Source organism: Nicotiana attenuata, unplaced genomic scaffold (assembly GCF_001879085.1).
Source record: "Nicotiana attenuata strain UT unplaced genomic scaffold, NIATTr2, whole genome shotgun sequence".
Lineage (NCBI taxonomy): Eukaryota > Viridiplantae > Streptophyta > Magnoliopsida > Solanales > Solanaceae > Nicotiana > Nicotiana attenuata.
Genome location: NW_017671967.1, coordinates 51,285 through 73,833, shown reverse-complemented (window position 1 = coordinate 73,833; position 22,549 = coordinate 51,285). Strand labels below are relative to the sequence as shown.

The window sequence follows — 22,549 nt, the reverse complement described above, 5'->3', positions numbered from 1 at the left end:
AAGCAGACAAATCAAACAAAAAGGGGTCGTCATGTTACTTAGAAAAGAGTCTAATATTGAAGGTTCAGAATCATAAGCAAAGGGAAAAACAAGTTCAGTTTGTAGACTCATGGTGAGTCTCAGAGTCCAGGGTTCCAATGCAGAACCCTAGTCCAAACACCAAATCAAACTTGCCAAAGAAAACCCCAAATCCTAGGGTTTCAAATCGAATCAGACATAGAGATGAGAAGGCAAGCCATTGAAACAGACTCAAAGGTCTGTTTCAGAGCCTCATGAGAAACAAACAAATAGGATAGCAGGTTTGAAACAACAAAGAAAGAAAGCTGATTTAAGAGCATAAAAGAGCATGTTTTAGAAAAGTCGAAACTTAAGCAAGTTCTGAGGAAAAGAGAGGTGGTGTAAACTTAAGCCACAGTAGATGAAACATGCTTAGCAAGTACACAAACAGAGTCTAGTAAAGCAAACAAAATCAAAGAACTCAACAGTAAACACATATAGTAGAAGAGTAACATAACAAGGATTAGCATGTGAGCATAGGAGTAACATATATAGTAGGAAAAGAAGAAGCAGAAGAACAACACATGCGTAGTAACAGAAAATATACGAGCATAGTATAGACAAACACACACAAAGGAAAGAACAGCAAGAATCAGAAAGATATTTTTTGAAAACCATTCAGAAACCCTAAATCGAAAAATAACAATTTTGGAAAAGAAAATTTGGGGAAAACAATTTAGAGGTCCAGTAGAACACAAACATACCATAGATCTAAGAAAATAAACAGAGAAAAACCTCGAACAACTTAGGGTTTCGGAGAAACCCTAGAAACGAGAAAGGCTTGGAAAAGTGAGACCCTGGGTCGAAGAGGTCAGGAATCAGGCTTCTCGTGCTTGAATATGCCGGAGCATGGCCGGAGAAGCCATAGGACCAAAGATCTGAGAAGATCTGAGAGAGAACCATCAAAGTAAAACTTCAAAACCTCGAAATCCCAAGGTCTAATGGTGGAGAGGGGTGAGTATAGACCATCCATGGCCTGAGAAGCCATGGATTCCGGTGAAAGTACTATGGAAAAGGGTCGGAGACAGGCTAGGGTTCCGAAGAACCTTCGAGAGAGTTTTGAGAGTGGAGAGTATTCAAGGGCGACGGACTAAACAAAATGGGGGAATAGGGTATGGTTTGGGGAATTAAAAATGGAAAGGGGAGATCGTGACCGTTGATCAGATTGATCAACGGTCTGGATTAAAGGAGGCTTGGGTCGGGTAGTTAAATGGGTTAAGGATACGAAATTGAGCTAGCTTGGTTGGGATTCAAATTGGGTCAATTAGGGGGGGTTAATGTGGCTATAATCGAAATGCAAATGGGCTGCAATTGAAACGAAATGAGGCCAAATTTTAAATAGCCAGTTTTACCCCTTTTATTTTATAAAAATAGTAAAAAATTATTTTAAAAGCAAATTAAAAGTACTGAACCAATTAATAATATATAAATATTAATTCCTACTCTTGGAAAATTCCCTCAAACAATTATAGAAATCCTATTAATCTTAAAATAGGCTAAAATTACAATTGTATGCAATTTAGCTTTTAAAAATACCAGATAAATTTGTAAAAATATAAAAAAAATTACCTTAACTATATTATGGTATAAATATGAGAATAAAATAAATTATTCACAAAAATTTATAGTTTTGGGAATAATTACTGGCTTTTGTACTGCTAAAATGGGTAATAAATTGATTTTAAAATCTTTTAAAAATTAGAAAAAAAATATCAAAACACTTGGGCATGCTTATATAGCATGTACATGTTATTTTGAAAGCATTTTGCGTATAAAATACATAGGGAAAAATTGGGTATCAACAATGTACATACTCAGTTTCTCGCTAAAATAGGGATATGCTCCTCTGTCCAACTTATGGACGACGAGCGTCAAATTATGTATGTGATTCTGTTTATGGTTTCCTTCATGATCTCTTGAGTCCATACGATGCTGCCACATGTTTTATGCCTCATACATGCTTACGTTAATTATGTTGGGGGATATAGCTCATAACTCCAGCAAGGCCTATTGAACATGTGTTGGGGGGAGATAGCCCATAACACGAGCCGAGCCTATTAATTATATATTTACCTGTTGAGGGGATATAGTCCATAATGCCAGTCAGTCATGTTATATACGCGTATATAGCTACAGTTTGTATTGTATGACTATACATGATTCTAGTTCAGATGTACAGTTACTTTATTGGGGGGATATAGCCCATAACGCCAAAAAGGTACTAGTTCAAACAATAGTTCAGTTTTAGCACAATTTAGCTTAAACTTCGGTTCAGTTCCAAATTAATTGCTAGTTCAGACTCTTATTTAGCTTTCAGCGTATATTCAGATTTCCATCTTACAGTCATACTTTAGTATGCTTTCCACTCTACATACTTTGTATATATCGTACTCACGTCCCTTCCGGGATGTTGCGTTTCATGCCCTGCAGGTATGGATAGATCATCGCTGGAGCCACATCAGTAGGCCATCCACCAACTAGGGGTGGATGTTCGGTACTTTGGTATGGTATTTATAAAGTACAGTTCGGTACTTTGGTATTCGATATATCAATTATGGATAACAAATACCGTACCAATGTAGTTTGATTTCGACTCTGAATTTTTGTAACTCTAAGGATCTCTCTTTGATATTCATAAAATGTAGGACTAATTGGGACCAATTCTGTATTCTATTGACTCTCTCTTTAACATATGTCAGAACAGGATTCATCCAGTCCTTGCTTCCATCAGACAACTTCATTTCCTTTTAAAATGTTCTCTTTAGTCCTTGATTTAAAAAATAAAAAATAAAAGAGAAACCCCTTCTGCTCCCTTATCTATACATATATAAAAACCCTTTGAGTAGTTCCTCCAATTCCAAACAAATTCATCAACCACGTCATTGTTCTTTCTTTCTTTTTCTCAACCTCAAAAGAAATCCAACAAATTAACAAGAAGAAGGAACCAAGAAAGTGATGTATAATAACATGGAAGAAAAAACTGGCATAACAAGAAGCACAAGTCGTCCATCATCATGTTCAGCACTAGGGATGGACAAGAATTCACAAATAATATCCAAAGTGAAGCCCCAAACAGTGGCAAAATTAGCTCTTACAACACGAAGTACGTCACCTCTAAAAATAAATATAAAGTACGGCACAAATTTTATATGATAAAGATTGAAAGTGAACCAGAACATAAACCTAGGTTGTGGCATTGGGCTTAGTCTTGTTGGGGTACTAGCTAGGGGTAACAAAGTTGAAATTTTGGGCTGGGATTTGTTAACTTGGGCGTGGCAATAAGGGAATGTTCCTTAAATAATTCGGTATTTCGGTATACCAAAATATCAAAACCTCAATACTGAGGATCGAACCAAAATACCAAAAAAACTGAAAAATCGATAGCGAAGTAGTACCGAAAAATCGAATATACATCGAAATACCAAATTAATTCGGTTCGGTTCGGAATTCGATCTTTCGGATTGTATGCCCGCCCCTACCACCAGCTGTTGGAGTCACTTGGCTTACTTCCAGAGTTATGTGTATAGTCAGCTTGTTTGGGTACGGTGAGGCCCTGTCCCATCCAGTACTTGTTCAGTTCAGCACTCCTAGAGACCTGTAGATATGCACCTGTGCAGTTAATATATTTTTATATGTCAGCTTATGTTAGCCTTGTCGACTTTCCAGATTGTACAGTTCTTATCAACTATGCTTATGCTTGTTTAGTTTATCAGTTTATATTCTTTATTAGTAGATTATCAGCAAGTTTAGTGACGATCGGCACTTAGTGTTGGTTATCCGTCACGGTGCTAGGCTGGATCGTGACACAAGAATTAAAGGTAAGTCCTACAAAGTGATGGTTAGACCGACTATGTTGTGTGTTGTGCTATTAGCCAGTCAAAAATTATCATGTCCAAAAGATGAAAGTAGCGAAGACGAGGATGCTGAGATGGATGTGTGGGCATACAAGCATAGACATGGTTAGGAATGAAAATATTCGGGATAAGGTAGGTGTGGCCTCCGTCGTGAACAAGATACGGGAAGCGAGATTAAGATAGCTCAGGCATATGAAGATGAGATGTATGGATGTTCCAATGAGGAGGTGTGAAAGACTGGCGATAATGGTTTTGAGGAGAGGTAGGCTCATCTTCAGCTCACTGAGGACATGATCCTTGATGACTGTGAAGGACAAGGATCGGGGTTGAAGGCTAGTAGGCGGTTGAGCGTCTTTCCTTTCATTCCAGTAATAGTAGTGTTATTCTAGTATTTCATATTCTTAGAATTCTATTACTACCTGATGTTGCTTATATTTTGTTTTTTTCTACTATCTTGTTGTTGTTACTGCCTTTCTGACTTTTATACTACTACGTTTATTCTATATACTATTGTGATTTTGTATGCTTGCTTTGAGTTGAGTGTATCGAAAATACCCTCTCTATTTACACAAGGTAGAGGTAAGACTACATACTCACTACCCTCTGCAGATCGCACTTGTGAGATTACATTGGTTTATTGTTGTTGTATAGTTTAAGGACAAATTTAACCTTTCCCTTATTAAAAAGGACACTCTTGTGCTTCTAGAGTTGGTCAATAAGGTAAAAAGACCTCTCTTAGTAGTTCCGGTCAAATCTACGTTTGTCGTTACAAAAATGAAGGTAAAAGGCCAAAATTGTCCCTATACTATCGAAAATTAGTCACGTTTATACTCGTTTCTACTTTCGGTCCAAATATACGCCTACCGTTAGTAAAGTATACAAAATCATTCCTAACCCCAACAAATTTCCAAAGTGGCAGTAGGACCCCTCACTTAATGTGCCAACTGGGCAAATACCAACCCGAATTGTAGAGACCCATGCTCACCCATGCCCATTTCTTTGACCCCTCCCTTCCCGTTTACCCTACAACAACAACAACAACTACCCAGTATAGTCCCACAAAGTGGAGTTTGGGGAGGGTAACACGTACAAAGGCCTTACCCCTACCCGAAAGGGCAGAGAGGCTGTTTTCGATCGACCCTCGGCTCAGGAAAGAAAAGGAAAAGGAAAAAGAAAAACAAAAAAGCATTAGTGACTCCAGCAGAAATCGCATAAATAATTATCTAAACATAAAACCATAAATTAAATGGCATGCAATAATATCGACCAGTAACTACCATAAGGTGGCACGATACAATACGCAAGTCATCTATGGAGAGCCCTACCAAACCCCACCTAGCCCCGGGAATGAAGTACAAAAAGTTCCCGTTTACCCTCTTATTGTGAAAAGTTGAAGATCAGAAAAATGAATAAACAGAAGAAAAGAAATCAAAACCTAAAAGTATCTCAGATTTGTAAACATGAACATAAGGAACTTGAGGATTTATATATCTAATGATGAACCATATAAAAGTTGTAGCCACAGCCTTCCCAACCCCTTGCCGGCTGCCGCCTGCACCTTCATTAAAACACCAATCCACCACCTTCTTTCACCAAAGCCACCACAAATTTTATACCTGATCATCACTTCACTTCATTCCACCATAAAAAAAGTGTTATTGCCCACTGCCCTTATTCACCATCTCCAATGGAGACCCACCATGAAATACAATCAAAACCCACCGCTTTCACCACTATTATAGCTGCTATCAAAAATCACCATAATCTATGGAACAAAAGGACTACGGTAGACTGTAAATTGCAGATAAATTTCTAATAGATGTTGGAACAGAAAAGAGGGGTGAGATTATGCTGAAACAGAAAAGAAAAAGAATGAGAAAAATAACATAAATGGGGATGGAGTCATCCGAGTTTTTTCACTCTCCAGAGGGATTTTTCGGTGGTCGGCATTCTCAAATATTTTCTCAACTAGAAGTTAACACTATTGCCAAGATCCTGTAATCAAGAATCACAAAAGAAAAAGTCAAATATTCCCACCGAACTTTTTGTACATAAGATAAGAAACCAAAAAACCATGGTTATGTTATCATCGGCCATAATTTCCCAGCTCCAAAATGAAAGAGGATAAAAAGAAGAATAAACAAAGGAAGAACAAGAACTGGAAAAGAAGAACTGAGGATAAAGTAGAAAAGTTGTCTTTCAATTAAGAGGGAGAGAGAGAGAGGTGGAACCATAAAGTAGTTGGATAGTTGGGTCAAAAAAAATGAGATTCGGGTTAGTATTTGCCCAGTTGGCACATTAAGTGAGGGGTCCTACTGCCACGTTGGAAATCTGTTAGGGTTAGGCACGATTTGGTATACTTTACTAATGGCAGGCGTATATTTAGACCGAAAGTAGAAACAGATATGAACGTGACTAATTTTTCGGTGGAAAATTACCAGCTATGTCCATTTATAAGTAGCTCATTACATAAATTGGCCAATTGATAAAATATTACTAATATTAGCTAAATTAGCCAATTAGCTATTTATAGCAAAAAAATATCAAATTTTTGCTTCGTTTTGAGTGGGTGTTATTAGAATAGATTGGGCACAACTTAAGGAGCTTGAATCTCAGTTTTGGGATGATTTGGTGAAGTTTTGAGGTGGTTTGAATTGAAAATTCGAAGTAAAAGCTGAACATGAAAAAAAAGATATGTGTATCACATTGTGTATCACATATGTATCATATTTGTATCAATGGTGTATCACATGTATATCCATGTATCCCTGTGTGTGTGATACATGTTTGATACATGTGCCGCAGAAGACTTTTTTGAACTCGATTTAATTACGAATGTTGATACAAAACCAGTCCAAATCACCTCCAATCTTCCTCAAATTTTGTATATTGACTTATCTATATACTTTCAATGAATTTCAACTATACCCATTGAAAAAGTTCCTTTTTTGTTTTGATTTTTGGAATATTTTATAGATTTTTGTATTTCATCACCTTATTTGCTACTCCGTCCATGAAATTTCCTTTCCGTCTTGTATCTAATGTTGCTAATCACGCTTAAAAATATGGAATGTGATTTTTGCATGTGATTCTTTGAGAGAAAGAACACTATTATTTGGTTTTTCAATTTTTGTTGGCTAGTTTTGGTAAGTCTATAACTAATGGCTACAAATTAGTAAGTTGAGATTTATTTTGGACATTTGTGTAAGTTTCCCTTTTTCGATTATATAGGGACAATTTTGGCCTTTTACCTTCATTTTTGTAACGACAAACGTCGATTTGACCGGAACTACTAAGAGAGGTAAAATTGAATCATTTCTCAAAGTTCATGGTCAATTTGAAACTTTTTCCCTATATATTAGGGTATAAAAGTTCAAATGTAACCCGCCTAGGAATTGGTGGGAAAAATAGAAAAGACGATAGAGAGAAATATGCCGGTGGCAAGGCCTGAGTCATCGGATTCTAGAGTTATTGCTCATGTCGACATGGATTGCTTCTATGTTCAAGGTTCTCATTTTTCTCTTTCCCATACCTGAAAATTTTGGGATTTTCATCACATTTGATTAATTTGTACTGATAGTAGGGCATAAGCAGACTTGACACTGTAAATAGATTCTCTTAATTTCCCTTTTAAAAATTAACAATTATTTCCATTCCTTTTTTTTTCTTACTGGAATCATCTATGGAATTTTAATGAAAAGCTACAACACAGAAAGTTGAATTTTCACATGTGAAAGCGTTCAAAAGACCCCGTGGTCAGCATTTTCAATTAGGGTTATATAATGGTCTGATTATTGGTGTATGTAAGCATTACAATCTTCATATTGAGAATTTAATTTAGAATTCTGATATATCTCTGTATTGAACAGTGTTCTTTCTGTACTGATCATGAGATAGTGATGTCACCATCTTTTATTAATAATAGTGATGTTACCATCTTTTTCTTGTGTATTTATCTTTAGCTTTTTTCAATTTTGTTATGCCATGATATCATCTCTATAGTCTGGCTAACTGGTAACACTGTGTGTAGTGGAGCAGCGAAAGCAACCAAGTCTAAGAGGTCAACCCGCTGCTGTTGTACAGTACAATTCTTGGCAAGGTGGGGGGCTGATCGCTGTCAGTTATGAGGCTCGTAAATTTGGGGTGAAGCGGTGAGTGTGTGTAGCGTTGGCTGTATGAGTAGTTAAATAGTTATTCTTGGAGAACTACTGATACTCATCAAAGTGTTTGAGCACTGAAATATTTACATGTTTAAGCTCAATGCGAGGTGATGAAGCAAAGGAAGTTTGTCCGGAGATTCATCTTGTTCAAGTCCCAGTTGCCCGTGGTAAAGCTGACCTAAATTCTTACAGGAATGCAGGCTCAGAGGTCTATTGATACTGAAAGCTATCCTTGTGCTTTAAGAACGAAAAATGTGTGCTGATAATCATACCATTACATAATTTCAGGTTGTCGCCATACTCTCAAGAAGAGGCCGATGTGAGCGTGCTTCAATTGATGAAGTGTATTTGGATCTCACTATAGCTGCTGAAGCAATGTTGGCAGATAATCCTCCTGAGTGTCTGGAAACAATCAGTGAAGAAGCAGTGAAATCACATGTTTTGGGTCTTGAGGTAGTAGATGTCACTTAAAGCAGCAGCTTTTTTTTGTTTGTTTTTCCTCCTAACTGCAAGAAACTTTGGTGCGATCAAGTAATGGCATTCAAGAGCAATATTAGTTTAATAGCATGCACGAGCAACATTAGTTTAGGGTATTGAAGTTGGATTTCGTCTAGAAGGTTGTTTCAGGCTCCGATAAATCAGCAGAGCATTTCATTCATCAATGAAGGCCTATTTTCTCATTTCAAGTAATGAAATGCTAGAACAGAAAGTAAACTCTATAATGTTATGAAATGATACTACTGGAGATAAGAAAATACATATGGCATGCCTGCATAATATGATGTGACTTCTGCAAAATAATGTTGCAAATTTTTTCGTATTGGCCTTTCTTATACGTTTTTGCTTTTTTCTGTATTACTTATATTTTTATATTTTATCCATATCCCTCATGTTCTGCTGATATCTGCTAACTTAGTTCCTGCACAGGTTGGTACCGATCCCAGAGAGAATGTCAGACATTGGCTCACCAGAAGTGACGCTAGTCACCGTGATAAGTTGTTAGCCTGTGGAGCCCTTATTGTTGCAGAACTTCGGCTGCAAGTATTAGAAGAGACTGAATTCACTTGTTCTGCAGGCATTGCTCATAATAAGGTGGAAATATTTAATATTTTGTAACAATAATAAGGTGGATATAGTTCTCTGTTTAAATGAAAAATGCATCAATTTATATTTGATGATTTATCTTGGAAGAAGGTTTTTAGTAACTTGAGTATGAAATTGTGAGCAGATGCTGGCCAAACTAGCAAGTGGAATGAATAAACCTGCTCAGCAAACTTTGGTGCCTTTCTCATCCATCAGCAAATTACTCGAAACTCTGCCTATAAAGAAAATGTAGGGGTTTGCACAGAAATCCTCTCTTGACACCTTATTACCATCTTTTGAATAGTTAATAGTACGCTGGCTGCTTAATTATGTCTTACTTTTATTGAGGTTGAATTCTTTTCTTTTTAATTTCGGTCTTTTCCATTGACTGCTCTACAGTGTCGCACATGGTTTCCATAATGTAAATGATATATATTGGCTTGTTTATTCTTCTAAATACTTTTTTTTAAACATGGCTTGGTATACAATTTGTTCGCAGGAAACAGCTTGGAGGAAAACTTGGAACTTCTTTGCAAATTGACTTAGGTGTGAACACTGTTGGGGATCTGCTCCAGTTTTCAGAAGAGAAGCTACAAGAGTATTATGGAATAAATACTGGGTGATAATCTACTCGCAGTCTCAGATGTGTTAGTTTTCGTAAATCTTTGGTCTGTCTATCATTGCCCATGTTGGGGCTGATTCCTTTTTAAAGGCAAGAAGACCACTAGTTGAGTTAAAAATGTGAATTAAAATAAAGAATGAAAATAAGGAATTTGATGACCAAACTGTCTCAAGATAGCTCAACTCACTACAGTTTAGGAATTATTCCCATACTTCTAATTTAGGTGGAATTATCCATATCTAAGTCTTATAGGGACGTTTGGATTAGCTAAAAAGTTGGTCAACTTGGTGTATGTTGTTCGCTGATGATATAGTTCTGATTGATGAAACGCGAGGCGGCGTTAATGGGAGACTGGAGGTATGGAGGCAGACTCTAGAGTCTAAAGGTTTCAAGTTGAGTAGGACTAAGACAGAATATGTGGAATGTAAGTTCAGCAATGTGACGGGGGAAGCGGATGTGGAAGTTAGGCTTGACTCACAGGTCATCCCCAAGAGAGAAAGTTTTAAGTACTTAGGGTCAATTATCCAAGGAGACGGGGAGATCGATGGGGATGTTACGCACCGTATAGGAGTGGGGTGGATGAAATGGAGGTTTGCGTCTGAGTCCTGTGTGACAAGAATGTGCCACCGAAACTCAAAGGTAAGTTTTATAAAGCGGTGGTTAGACCGGCCATGTTGTATGGAGCTGAGTGTTGGCCAGTCAAGAATTCACATATCCAGAAAATGAAAGTAGCAGAAATGAGGATGTTGAGATGGATGTGTGGGCACACTAGGCTGGATAAGATTCGGAGTGAAGATATTCGGGAGAGGGTGGGCGTGGCTCCCGTGGACGATAAGATGCGGGAAGCACGGCTTAGATGGTTCGGACACGTGTGGAGGAGGAGCCTAGATGCACCGGTTAGGAGGTGTGAGCGGTTGACTTTGGCAGGTACGAGAAGAGGCAGAGGGCGGCCTAGGAAGTATTGGGGCGAGGTGATCAGGCAGGACATGGCACGACTTCAGATTTCCGATGACATGACTTTTGGTAGGAACATGTGGAGGTCGAGCATTAGGATGGTAGGCTAGGGGGTAGTCGAGAGTTCTTCCCTCTTTGTACCAGGTAGTCTGTTAGAGTTTCGGTAGGTTTGTTAGCGCTCTTTGTTGTATTCACATTGGTGTTTTGCATAATTTTGTGTTATTGTCCTTTCACTTATTTGTTGTGGTTATTTTCTTTCTGGTATCTTTTATTGTTACATGTCTTTTCGCTTATTTCTTTTCTGATATTATTGCCTTTCCTGTTGAGCCGAGAGTCTCCTGGAAACAGCCTCTCTGCCCTTTTCGGGGTAGGGGTAAGGTCTGCGTACACTCTACTCTCCCCATACCCCACTAGTGGGATTTTACTGGGTATGTTGTTGTTGTTGTTGAAACGCCAGTGTACTGATAACCTTGATTTTGCTTTTCCCAATTAAAATCATCATTTTTTCTGTTGCTTCTTCTTGTGTTCTGCTTCTGAGCTGATATATATATATGCGTACTTCAGTTTTACAATTTTTTTTATACTGTTTTTATAAAATTGTTTGATGTGCATAGACAAAGAGCAGAACACTTGGTTGCAGTTTTGTAATCAGATTGGTCAATTATGTTTATCCTAAAAGTTTCTTGTTTTTTTCAATAAGGTTCTTTTTATATCTTGATAGACACTAGTGAAGTTGATTGAAAATCATTCTAAAAATTTCATTTCTCGATAACCTAATTCAACCGCTCGAAATTAGAATTTATTGAGTGACCACATATTTGGCATGTTTAATAAGATAAGAAAAATGATTAGAGTAATACATAAAGTTCTAAATAAAATCCGATGGCATGTCAAAGAAATTGATTCTATCATTAACAAGTTGAACAAGGTTGAGATTAAATATTAAATAAAAGAAAAAGAAAAGATGCAAATGCACATTAACAAATTGACAATTAACTATTATTTTGTATGTTAATCAGTTGAGGAAATTAACTGTATTTCGTTATGGTGTTTTCCTGTTATACAAAAAATTAGCTTTTGGTAAGCATTTGAAGTTGAAATTATACGCTACTCCCTCCAGCCCAATGAGAATGCCACTATTATTATTTGGAGAATCAAACTATTTTTCCTTGAATATAATTTTCAGAACATCTTAAAAACATTTTTAACTATAAAAATCATGTTACCTAGGTTTTGCTGTACTTTTTTAAATATGTGAAAAGTTTCTGAATATTAAGAAATGAATGATTTTTTAATGTAGTTCATTAAATATTTAATTTTTTCAAAAATATTAAGAAATGAATGGCCTAATTTACTAGATAAGTTGATTGACGCTTGTACTTCGAACCCTGCAATTCTTCTTGGATGGACTTGGATGGAGAGAGTGCCAAGTAATAAGCTCGCATAACCTAAAATTAACTTTAAGTCAATTTTGTATTCAATGATATATTCCACCAACGTGACCTTTCAATATTTAGTTTATGATTGATCAACTTAAAATTTTTCCCTTACAATTGCTTAACTTAAGTTTGTTGTCCACTGACAACACCTTTGGTTCTTGAGATTTAATACTTTAATTTTTAGTCTTATCAGATAGCCCCTCTGTGACCTACTGACTTTGTTGTGCTTAACTTGTACAGTTCCTGGTTATGGAATACAGCCAGGGGCATTAGTGGGGAAGAGGTCAAGGAACGCCTTCTTCCCAACAGTCATGGTTCGGGAAAGACATTCCCTGGACCTCGAGCTCTTAAAACTGTTGCTTCTGTAAGTTTAACTTTTTCCCAAACTGAACATCCATCTTCTGCATGATCACTGATCTATCTTACTCTTATCAGTTAGAAATAACTGATTTTAGGAAAAATAGAAGCAACGATGTTCTGATTTTTACTTTGTGTACATTTACATTGGAATTTTGTTTTGAGTTACTAAATGTTTCATCTACCAATTGTAATTGGACCTACTCTACCTTATTGATTTGTTTCTAGGTTGAAAAGTGGCTCAGTGAACTCTGCGAAGAACTTAGTGAGCGTCTTCAGTCTGATCTAGAACAGAATAAGCGGATTGCACATACTCTTACTCTACATGCTCAAGCACACAAGGTTGGCTTTTCTTGTCATATCTCCAGCATGATGACATGACTATTTGCAAGTTCCCTAGCAATTTAGAGTTTCCTGAACTTGCATACTTGAATATGTGCTATGCGCAGTCAAATGACGCAGATTCGTTCAAGAAATTTCCATCAAAGTCATGTCCACTAAGGTATGGGACTGCCAAGATTAAGGAAGATGCCCTCAGCCTGTTTCAAGCAGGATTGCGTGAATATCTTGGCCAGTACAATTTGAAGACTTCAGGAAATCAAAACTGTGGGTGGGGAATAACTGGTCTTTCTGTTTCAGCCAGTAAAATAGTAGCCATACCATCTGTAAGTTCTAAGTTGCTAGTAACAATATGTACTTCTTTCATCCTTTTCCATTCATATTTATCCAATGTCCAAATCTCCATGGAATAAATTCCTGTCTGAAACAACATAAACCTCTGAGATGAGTAAACCGAAGTACCGAAATAACAAATGGAAGCTCATAAAGATGGCTTTTGTTTCTCTTAATGATATATGAGAAAGTCCATTACCCTGTTACCTTGTTGTTGCAATTGTTTGTTGCTTTATTTTCGCTGTTCCTTGAGCCGAGGTCTACCGGAAACCTCTCTATCTTCACAAGGTAGGGATAAGATCTGCGTAGACATTACCCTCCCAAAACCCCACTTGTGGGATTATACTGGGTTTGTTGTTGTTGTAATGATATATGAGAAAGGGATTGCACTACTACTATTAATACTTGATATGATAAATTCCTTTTCATGATTGCTTCTTTCAGGTTACAGTTTGGATATAATCAGTAAATGGCTTAATTCTTATTAAAGTTTATTTTGTGATGCTTTTCACTCTCTAATTGCTTATCCCGAACTCCATGACTCCATCCAAATTAAATTTGTTTGTTGTTGATCGCATTTTTGCTACTTGTCTCGTAGGTTCTTAACAGGTCTCTATTTCAGAAAGGAATTATTTTTTAATTAATGAACTTGGTCAAATGACTTTCCCTGCATAATGGCAGCATTGTCGCTGCTGACAGAATTCCTGTTGCGGTGTATATGCCTCAGGCGGTTTTTCCCAAATCTGGTTTACGTATATTAGTAACATTAAGCTGCTTAACTTTGTGGCAAGTGAACATGAAACTCTACTCTAACTCAAAGCAGCCTCTTCAGATTTACCATATGTTCTATTTTCATTGATTATTTCTCAGTTTGAAATATGTTCAGGTTCTTGAAGCAACTATGGTGTGAAATTGCACAGTTATTAAAACATAACCTTGAACAAATGAATATCCACGGAATGAGTAATATCCTCTGTGCTAGATCTTCCTTTAAGGTGAACTATATTACGTGTATTCGCCGAGTTACCTATAAATTTTTGTTGTGTGGAAGCAAAGATAAACAAAAAGGTAATCTCAGATTAAAGTCTATAGGGATCGAATAAACAAGAGGAAGTGCCATGAGATCTGTTTATGGTGAATTTTAATCCTAAATAAACGTCCAAATGACAAAAGGAGTTTACTCAATTTGAGGTTATTTGAAGAGGAAAGGATGAAAAACTTAATTTCTCTGTTGCTAAATAAGGTAGTTTAAGTAGGTCAAGTGCAGCTGAATGGAGCTACTAATTAAGAGCTCCAACTTTGCTGTTATTTGACAGTTCAATTAAGAAGCTTGGACCCATGAAAGTGAATCGTATTAAAAAAAATTGAAATGTTTTACGGAAATCTTACTTGAGTATAAGGTTTCTTGTTGTTTCGTTTTAACTGAGACTTCTTTTTCAATATGTTTCTTGGTTGATTTTTTTGAATGGGAGCCTTAGAGAAACGGTAAAGTTGTCTCCGTGTGACTTATAGGTCGCGGGGTCGGGCCGTGGAATCGGCCACTAATGCTTCATTAGATTAGGCTGCCTACATCACACCTCTTGAGATGCGGCCCTTCCCCCGACCCTGCGTGAATGCGGGATGCTTCGTGCTCCGGTTGATTTTTACATCTAGCATATGCTTAGTGTCATGGTATTAAATTCTCCTATTTAATTCTGTTGGCAGGGTACACGGTCTATCATGAATTATTTTCAAAACCAAGAGGAAACTTACCCTCAAGTAAAACTATCCAGCGAAAAGCTTTTCCAAGATGCTCTACTTTTGTCCCCTTCAGGTTGTATGCCCCTATGCTAGTTATCATCTGTATTTGTCTTTTGGTATTCTTTTGTTAATTGATTGTCTTACCTTTTGGAATTGAATTTACAGAGAACTGTCTAGGAAGTGGAGGTCATCCAACTTTGCAGTCAACAGAAGGAATAGCACGACATGAGGAAGATAAAGAGACTAAACATTGCGTAGAGGAAGAGGACAAGGAGATGTGTAAAGAAAAGGTTTGATGTCGTTCTTGTTTGTTTCAATCTGCATTGGTCTAATACAAGAACATCATCCATACAATATAATGCTAACAAGTCGTGATTCAGATAAAGTCCAGATTATTTTGAATATTAATTATGGTATATTTCAAAAAGCTAGTAGGGATTTTGTGTGTTTGGGGGGGGGGGGGGGTAGGAACAGCTTATCAATTTAGTGATGCATGTGGGGAACGTATTTTCTTTACACTTTTTCTCTTAAATGTCTTACTGATAATTTGCTTTGACTGCAATTATCTGCAATATATGTGCCTGGATCATAACCTACCCGAACTTTTGAGAGACAGGTTCAATAGAAGTGTCCAAGACAACGTAAAGCATGTTTCACGGGGGCTGCTTTTGCTTGGTGGAAAGTGAATCATGAGGCAAACCAACGTCAGTTGAGATTGCTCTTCTGTCTACTCCTCTCCTCGGGTTGCAATCACTTGCACTTGCGAAATACTTATATAGATGCAAATATGATACTTTTGAGCCGTGTTTGGTTTTAGAAGAAAATTCGAATTACTACAACTGTTATGCCTCAGTCCCTAATGAATCGGAGTTAAAAGGCTATATAAATCCTCGCTGACTGCAGAAAATTCAATATATTAGATTTAAAAAGATGTTGGTTAATTGAGTAAAAGAGTACATAAAAGCATTACAGCAGCATTAGGGGAAAAACCAAAGCACAATCACTTACTGGCTTGAAAGCTTAAAGGCTACTCAACCCTCCTATATAGCGAACTATCAGGTGATGGAAGTGGGCATCTTTACTTAGAGATATGATACTGGCTTCGCTATGTACCTGTAAAAATATTTAGGTCTGGCCCAAAAACCTTCTACTGTTGACTCTTTACAGTATTTTGAGACATTGTGGGCAAAGTGGTACGTCGAATGAAGTAGGATTATCTGGAGGCTGTTTGGGAGGATATGCTAGTTTGCCTGCTAACTTTGTGTGAGTAGAGTAACTTACTGCGGCTACTTGCTATAGTTACTGCTAGGGCTGTCTAAGGGGAGGGTACGGTGACATTAAGGGTTAAGCGTACGGGCAGAGGCGGATGCAATGTGGTAGTTACGGGTTCAATTGAACCCATAACTTTCGACGCAGAGTAGAAATTTATTTGTCAAAATTCATTAAAATTGCAAAAATAATAGATTTGAACCCATAACTTTAAAAATATAATGGATTTAGTGTTAAAAATCTTACAAGTTGAACCCATAGAGTTTAAATCCTGTATCCGCCTCTGGGTACGGGGAGGGTAAGGGTAAGGGTAAGGGAAAGGTTCCTTACGAGTACTTTTCTTTACGGTATTTAAGGGTAAGGGTTAAGGGTATTTTTTTGGGTACGCTACCAGTACCCCTACCGGTCCTAAGGGTATTAGTACTTACGAGTGCAGTACCGGTACTTTAGGGGTACTTAGGGGTATTTTAAATTAAAAATTACAAAAAAAAATTAATACGAACAAGAGATGAAAAATATTCAATACTTTTATTTCAATACTTATAAAAATAAAATTACAATTTTTTTTTTCAATTTACGGAGATTTTCAATAATTTTTATTGGTTCTTCGCTTGAAATTGATAACACTTAATCTTCTGTGTCCCTGCTGTCTCCAGCGGATAGTATTTCACTACATGCATCGTTGTCTTCTTGAATTATTTCTGGAAGGCCAAAGTTTCTTCTCTTCAAATATTTCAGCAAGTCTTCATCGCAAACATTATTTCTGACCGTCGTTCTAGGAAAACCTGGAAAAGCAAGATTATACGTTTCTTATATGTAACTCCTAAACCCGGACTGGTTAGAATTTGTTTCAAACGAGGACCCCCCTCCATAGCATTATCCTTAGTAGATCTATTACACACTTTTTTTACCACTTTAGGATCCATTTCTAATAATAAATGATTAAAATCAAATAGCAACACAAGTATAACAAAAATAAATGTGAAAATTAATATGAGTTGCCACCTGGCCTACTTGACAGTGAGCTTGGGCTAAGTCGTGATGTGGCTAATTGCATATTGTCATTTTTCATAATGAAAATGGCCTCAAGCAATAATGTCTCTTTACTCTGCAAACAATTAACTAGTACGAATCTACATCCTTGAACTTCCTATCTTTTGCTCAGGTCAGTTCTATCTTGTGAGCGTCATTACACGAATCTACATTCTTGAGCTTCCTACTTTCATAGGTTATAGGAATCTTTTATGCTTTTAGCTTGACTTATTTGGATATTTGGATGTAGCCTTTTCCGAAGGGGGGAAGACAAAAGATGAGACAGAAGTGTTACTGGTTAATAAAGAAAGAGGAGCAAACCATATACACTGATTGTAATCTCAGAAGCCTGCTTAATTGAGTTGGGATATCAGTTATAACAATTTCAGTACTATGACTTATTTTGTGCTATAAATTATTTGATGGACCTGTTCTTTTGACTTTCAGTGAGATTCCTGCTTTCTGTATTTTCCATTTTGATTATCCTCTACGGTATAAAACCTTTATAATCTAGGGTCTTTTTGAGCAGGGCTTTCTTTTATCACCTGAACAGCTGCCAGATAAAGAGACTTTGATATGTTCTTCACCAGGTATTTCTTCCTATTGGTTCTAATAGCTAAAAAGTTGGTCAATATTTCCTTAATTATCTTTTGCTTCTTCCCTATTTTTGTTTTAATTGGACTTTTATGATCCTTTAAATGCTGAAGTGTATCCGAAATGGGAGAAAGAGTATCCGAGATGGGAAAAAGATCAGACTGAATCAAGTGGGGTCTCCCTTACTGAAAAGAGTAGAGATACTTTTGAGTCGGAGGAAGGGAAGAGGAAGTCCAATAAAGAAAAGGTTTCAAACTCCATTCTATTGTTTCATTGCTTGATATAAGAAAATAGAAAGTTACTTATTTCATGGATTACAGCTGTGTATTGATTCCTGTTTCTCCTTACACATTTAGCTTTCCTTAAATGCGCAGGCTTTTCTTTCTTCCCCATTCTTGTTCTTTTCAATATGATTGCTCTCGTACTTTCCTTAAGAACTGTGCATTTTGCTATTCCTTGTGTAATAAGAATATGCTGTTGAGACTTAAGGGTAAGTTCTACAAGGTTGTAATTAGACCGACTATGCTGTATGGAGCAAAGTGTTGGCCTGTCAAGAACCCTCATGTCCAGAAGATAAAAGTAGCTGAGATGAGGATCTTAAGGTGGATGTGTGGGCATACCAGGTTGGATAAGATTAGGAATGAAGTTATTCGAGATAAGGTGGGAGTGGCCCCTGTGGAGGATAAGATGCGGGAGGTGAGGTTGAGATGGTTCGGGCATGTTAAGTGGAGAAGTATAGAAGCACCAGTTAGAAGGTGTGAGAGGTTAACCTCAGTAGGTATCAGGAGGGGTAGAGGTAGGCGTAAGAAGTCTTGGGGAGAGGTTATTAGGCGGGATATGGCGCAGCTGGAGCCGACTGAGGACATGGCCTAGATAGGAGGGTTTTTGGAGGTCGAAGATTAGGGTAGAAGGCTAGTAGGTAGTCGAGTGTTTCTCTTTGTCTTACTCAGTGTCGCTAGCATTTGTGTTAGTGTGACATCCTTTTATTCATAGATTACTATTACTACCTAGAGTTTAACTGCTTTCTTGGCTTCGTTCTTTTCTATCTTGTTGTTATTCCTGTTTGTTGCCATTACTTTTTTTCATCCGTTCTCCGGTCGGGGGTCTATTGGAAACAACCTCTCTGCCCTTCTAGGGTAGGGTAAGGCCGCGCACATTCTACCCTCCCCATATCCCACTTTTGGGAAATTACTGAGCTTGTTGTTGTTGTTGTTGTTGCTTGACTTTAAGATGACAGATTGTTTGAGCAGTCAGATTTAGGTTTCCTTCCTTCATCTTTCTTCTTGTTTAAGTATTTATACTTTGCGTAGTATGTTTTAGTAAAGCTCATCACTTGAGTAATTGGATTTAGATTTTTTAATTATTTATACCTTCAACAATATATGTATTGCAGTAAAGAAAGAAATCATTATGCAACCTCCTTAGAACATGTAAAAGATTTACTATGTTGAGGCTGATAGATCTCTGTTGGTTGGTTTGAGATCATATTTCTATAATCTAAACATAAGAAGTCAAATAAAACTTTTAAGCATCACATCATTTATCAAAGAGATCTATCCTCATAAAAAAAGATTATCAAAGAGATCTTTCCTCTCCTTCTACGTGTTGCAATGTTATGCTTCACATATAAAAACAGACCATGTAAGGTATTTGCACATCTTTTCTGCCACTGGAACAGGCATCAATGATCAGAGCACTGAAACATTTGTATGAGTTTCACCTATATCCCTTTCAGATTGTGACATTCCATGTTTGGATTGGATGCCTTAAAATTGTCTTGGAGTAAATGTCCAATATACCAATACTGAAAGTATCTTTATTTTGATTGCTTCAAAAAACTGTTTTTAGCTTCTTGTTGCTATCGTTATATCAGGGAATGCAAACAATCTCGCGATATTTTCAAAGTCAAAACTCTGGCTCTCTCATACAGATAGAACATGCTAGCACTGCTAATCTTAGCGAATCATCCTCCTTGTCAGGTAACAGATTCACCAGCCAATGTAATTTTTTTTCCATTAGCTTTCCATTTTTTACTCTCTCGTCTCATTTTTACATGATCGTGGTTGATTGAACATAGTGTTTGAGATATTAATTTTTTTTGGGTTTCCCCCGGTGTCCGGTATCCGCATTGGAGCCCGACTATATCCGGATTCGCGCCGCGTAGGGCTCCTTTCGGGGGAAGCACTCCCTACCAAGGATTTTTCATTACCAAGGGCTCGAACTCGAGACCTCTGGTTAAAGGAAGAGCAGCCCCATCCGCTGCACCACATCCTTTGGTGGTGTTTGAGATATTAATTTGACTTGGTGGTAATGGGAAATATTAAAGTAATAGTTGGATAATTAATTTAATTTGATACGTCATTTTCTCTGTTCAAATTAATTTAATTTAATGACGTATCAAATTATATAAATTAATTTAACTTGATACGTCATATATATATATATATATATATATATATATGTATGTATGTATTCGCATTTTTTCAAGAATTCATATATTTAAATTATATAACTTTGAACTTTGATGCGATGCTTCTGTATCAAACTAACTTTTCAACCATTGCTTTGATATTTTTCTTTCATCATCACGGATAATAATGTATAACTCAACCTAATATCTTAAAATTCATGTCCAGCTAAATACCATCATGTAAGATGAAAGGGAGCAAATACAAGACAGAATTATTTGTGAAATGTTATTAAATATTTTGCGACATCCTAAAATAGAAAAAGGATGTCATATAAATTTAGAGCAGGGAGTATTGGGTTTCTTATTTATTTTGTATTTATTTGTATTGCGCAGACCCTCATAGTGAACCTCCTCAAGAAAATTCACTTACAAGGGGTGAGTCCAGTGTTGATGCTCGTCTTTGCAGCCAGTTTAAAAGACCTTCCTGGAGTTACGACATTGATGAGATTGACCAGGATGTCTTGAAGGAGTTACCAAAACAAATTCAAGAAGAGGTACAGGCATGGCTCAGGCCTCAGAAGCGATCTAATACAGTGAAAAAGGATTTGGGTATTACTCGTTATTTCTTACCTGCAAAGGATAAGTAGATGCCAACAAACAATTCCTGTAAAGAGGTGGATAATATCAGAGGCTTATCTGGAGCTTCGTGCCCAGATTGAGCTGGATCCTACTGAATCAGGAGGCCATCTTAACAAGTTGGTTAGTCATTATATTCAGTCTTGACATACTATATCCTATTGTTGTTGAATATTCCTTAGTTCTTGGGATTGCCAAGTACAGAAGTCACTACTTCGAGATCCGGATGAAGAAGCATGTCCGTTAATATCACTGAGTGTAATGTTATTCAGGGTGTAATATTTGTGTAACTATTAGGTTAGTCATCATATTCAGTCTTGACATATAATATCATATCGTTGTTGAATAGTCATTTGTTCTTGGGGATTGGCGAGCACAGAAGTCACTACATCGAGATCAACATGAAGAAGCTGCTGGGCTATATCAATTGTCTAATTTTTATTCATATTGTGATACGTATTAGGTTGCTATAGGCTGTGTTTTGCTCTAAGGATGGGCATGTATATTCTTGAAAATGGAGAATTAATGTAAATATTATTATGTCATGTCTTATATGGACAAGTTTCTATTCTCTTCTATTCTGGAAAATGGGATACGTTCTTTCATTTATTTTTCTTTTTGAGTTATGAGCCTTTGTAGTGAATGCTTCTTATTACAGATATTTGAAGGCTTGATTTTGTTGCTCGTATATTTTGTTTTTTAGCTAATGTGCAGATTAAAGAAAAAAGAAGTCTACATGATATCCTCTTGGGGGAGGGGGGGGGGGGGGGGTAGGGGGAATGTTGGTCTAGAGGCGGAGCTAGAATTTGAAGTTTATGGCTTCTAAACTGGCTGCCGAACCCATAGCTCGTTATAGTTACTGGATTTTCAATCGAATATTTACACATATTTAATGAATTTCCTAATACATATATAAGGTCTAAGCAGAAGCTACTGGATTCGTTTGAACCCGTAACTTGTACTCTCTCCGCCCCTGCGCAGATTCCATCCAAGATTATTGTCAATAAAACTTTAAGGTATAGCTTTAAAGAGCATCAAGCTTGACTCCTTTTTCATTTGCTTATAATTTGTCATTGAAATAAATGAAAATGAAGGAAGCGAGTACTTATATTGTAATATTAGGATAAACAAATGCAATTTGAACTGATCTCTTGACATTGGGGTGCAACCTGCATCGGTATCATATAGCAATTTGAACTGATCTCTTGACATTGGGGTGCAACCTGCATCGGTATCATATAGTTTTTCTGTTAAAAGCACACAAAGAAATTGAAATTACCTGGAAGAAAGAAGGAAAAACGAAAAACGAAAAAAGAAGTTATAGGACCACGGGAGAAGTTATTATGATATAACCAGGATTGCTCCACTCTCAACATCAAAACCACACTGCCATTTCTTTCAAAAAAATTGTACACTCTGATGCCAAAGTAAATTCTATAGGATGGGTAATAGCCAGCTTATTAGAATACCCTCAAACTCTAGCAATCTTTATTGCCTCTTAATTAAAATTGAAGTTCTAAACTAGGCTGGGCACGCAATTGAGTTAGCACAAACTGTTCCTTGAAAGGGCAAATCATTAGCAACGCTTCGGGAAAAAGTAATCAATGCGAGGAATGACGTTAACGCTCATTAGGTTACACATATTTTTGGCTTCAAATAAGAGAATTTGA

The 22,549-nt window shown here is 36.9% G+C and overlaps 1 protein-coding gene across 1 annotated transcript; it reads left to right on the top strand.

The window, feature by feature from the left end:
* The first annotated feature begins 7,250 nt into the window (after positions 1-7,250).
* LOC109211101 (DNA polymerase eta) lies at positions 7,251-21,455 on the top strand. The gene is made up of 16 exons (XM_019374601.1): positions 7,251-7,418; positions 7,942-8,062; positions 8,168-8,279; positions 8,360-8,524; positions 8,999-9,163; positions 9,300-9,403; positions 9,654-9,773; positions 12,410-12,533; positions 12,755-12,868; positions 12,976-13,191; positions 14,903-15,011; positions 15,104-15,228; positions 17,769-17,829; positions 17,947-18,080; positions 19,707-19,812; positions 20,637-21,455. Exons 1-16 carry the CDS (start codon positions 7,343-7,345, stop codon positions 20,888-20,890), a joined length of 2,106 nt encoding a protein of 701 aa, XP_019230146.1. The 5' UTR covers positions 7,251-7,342; the 3' UTR covers positions 20,891-21,455.
* Positions 21,456-22,549: the final 1,094 nt, after the last annotated feature.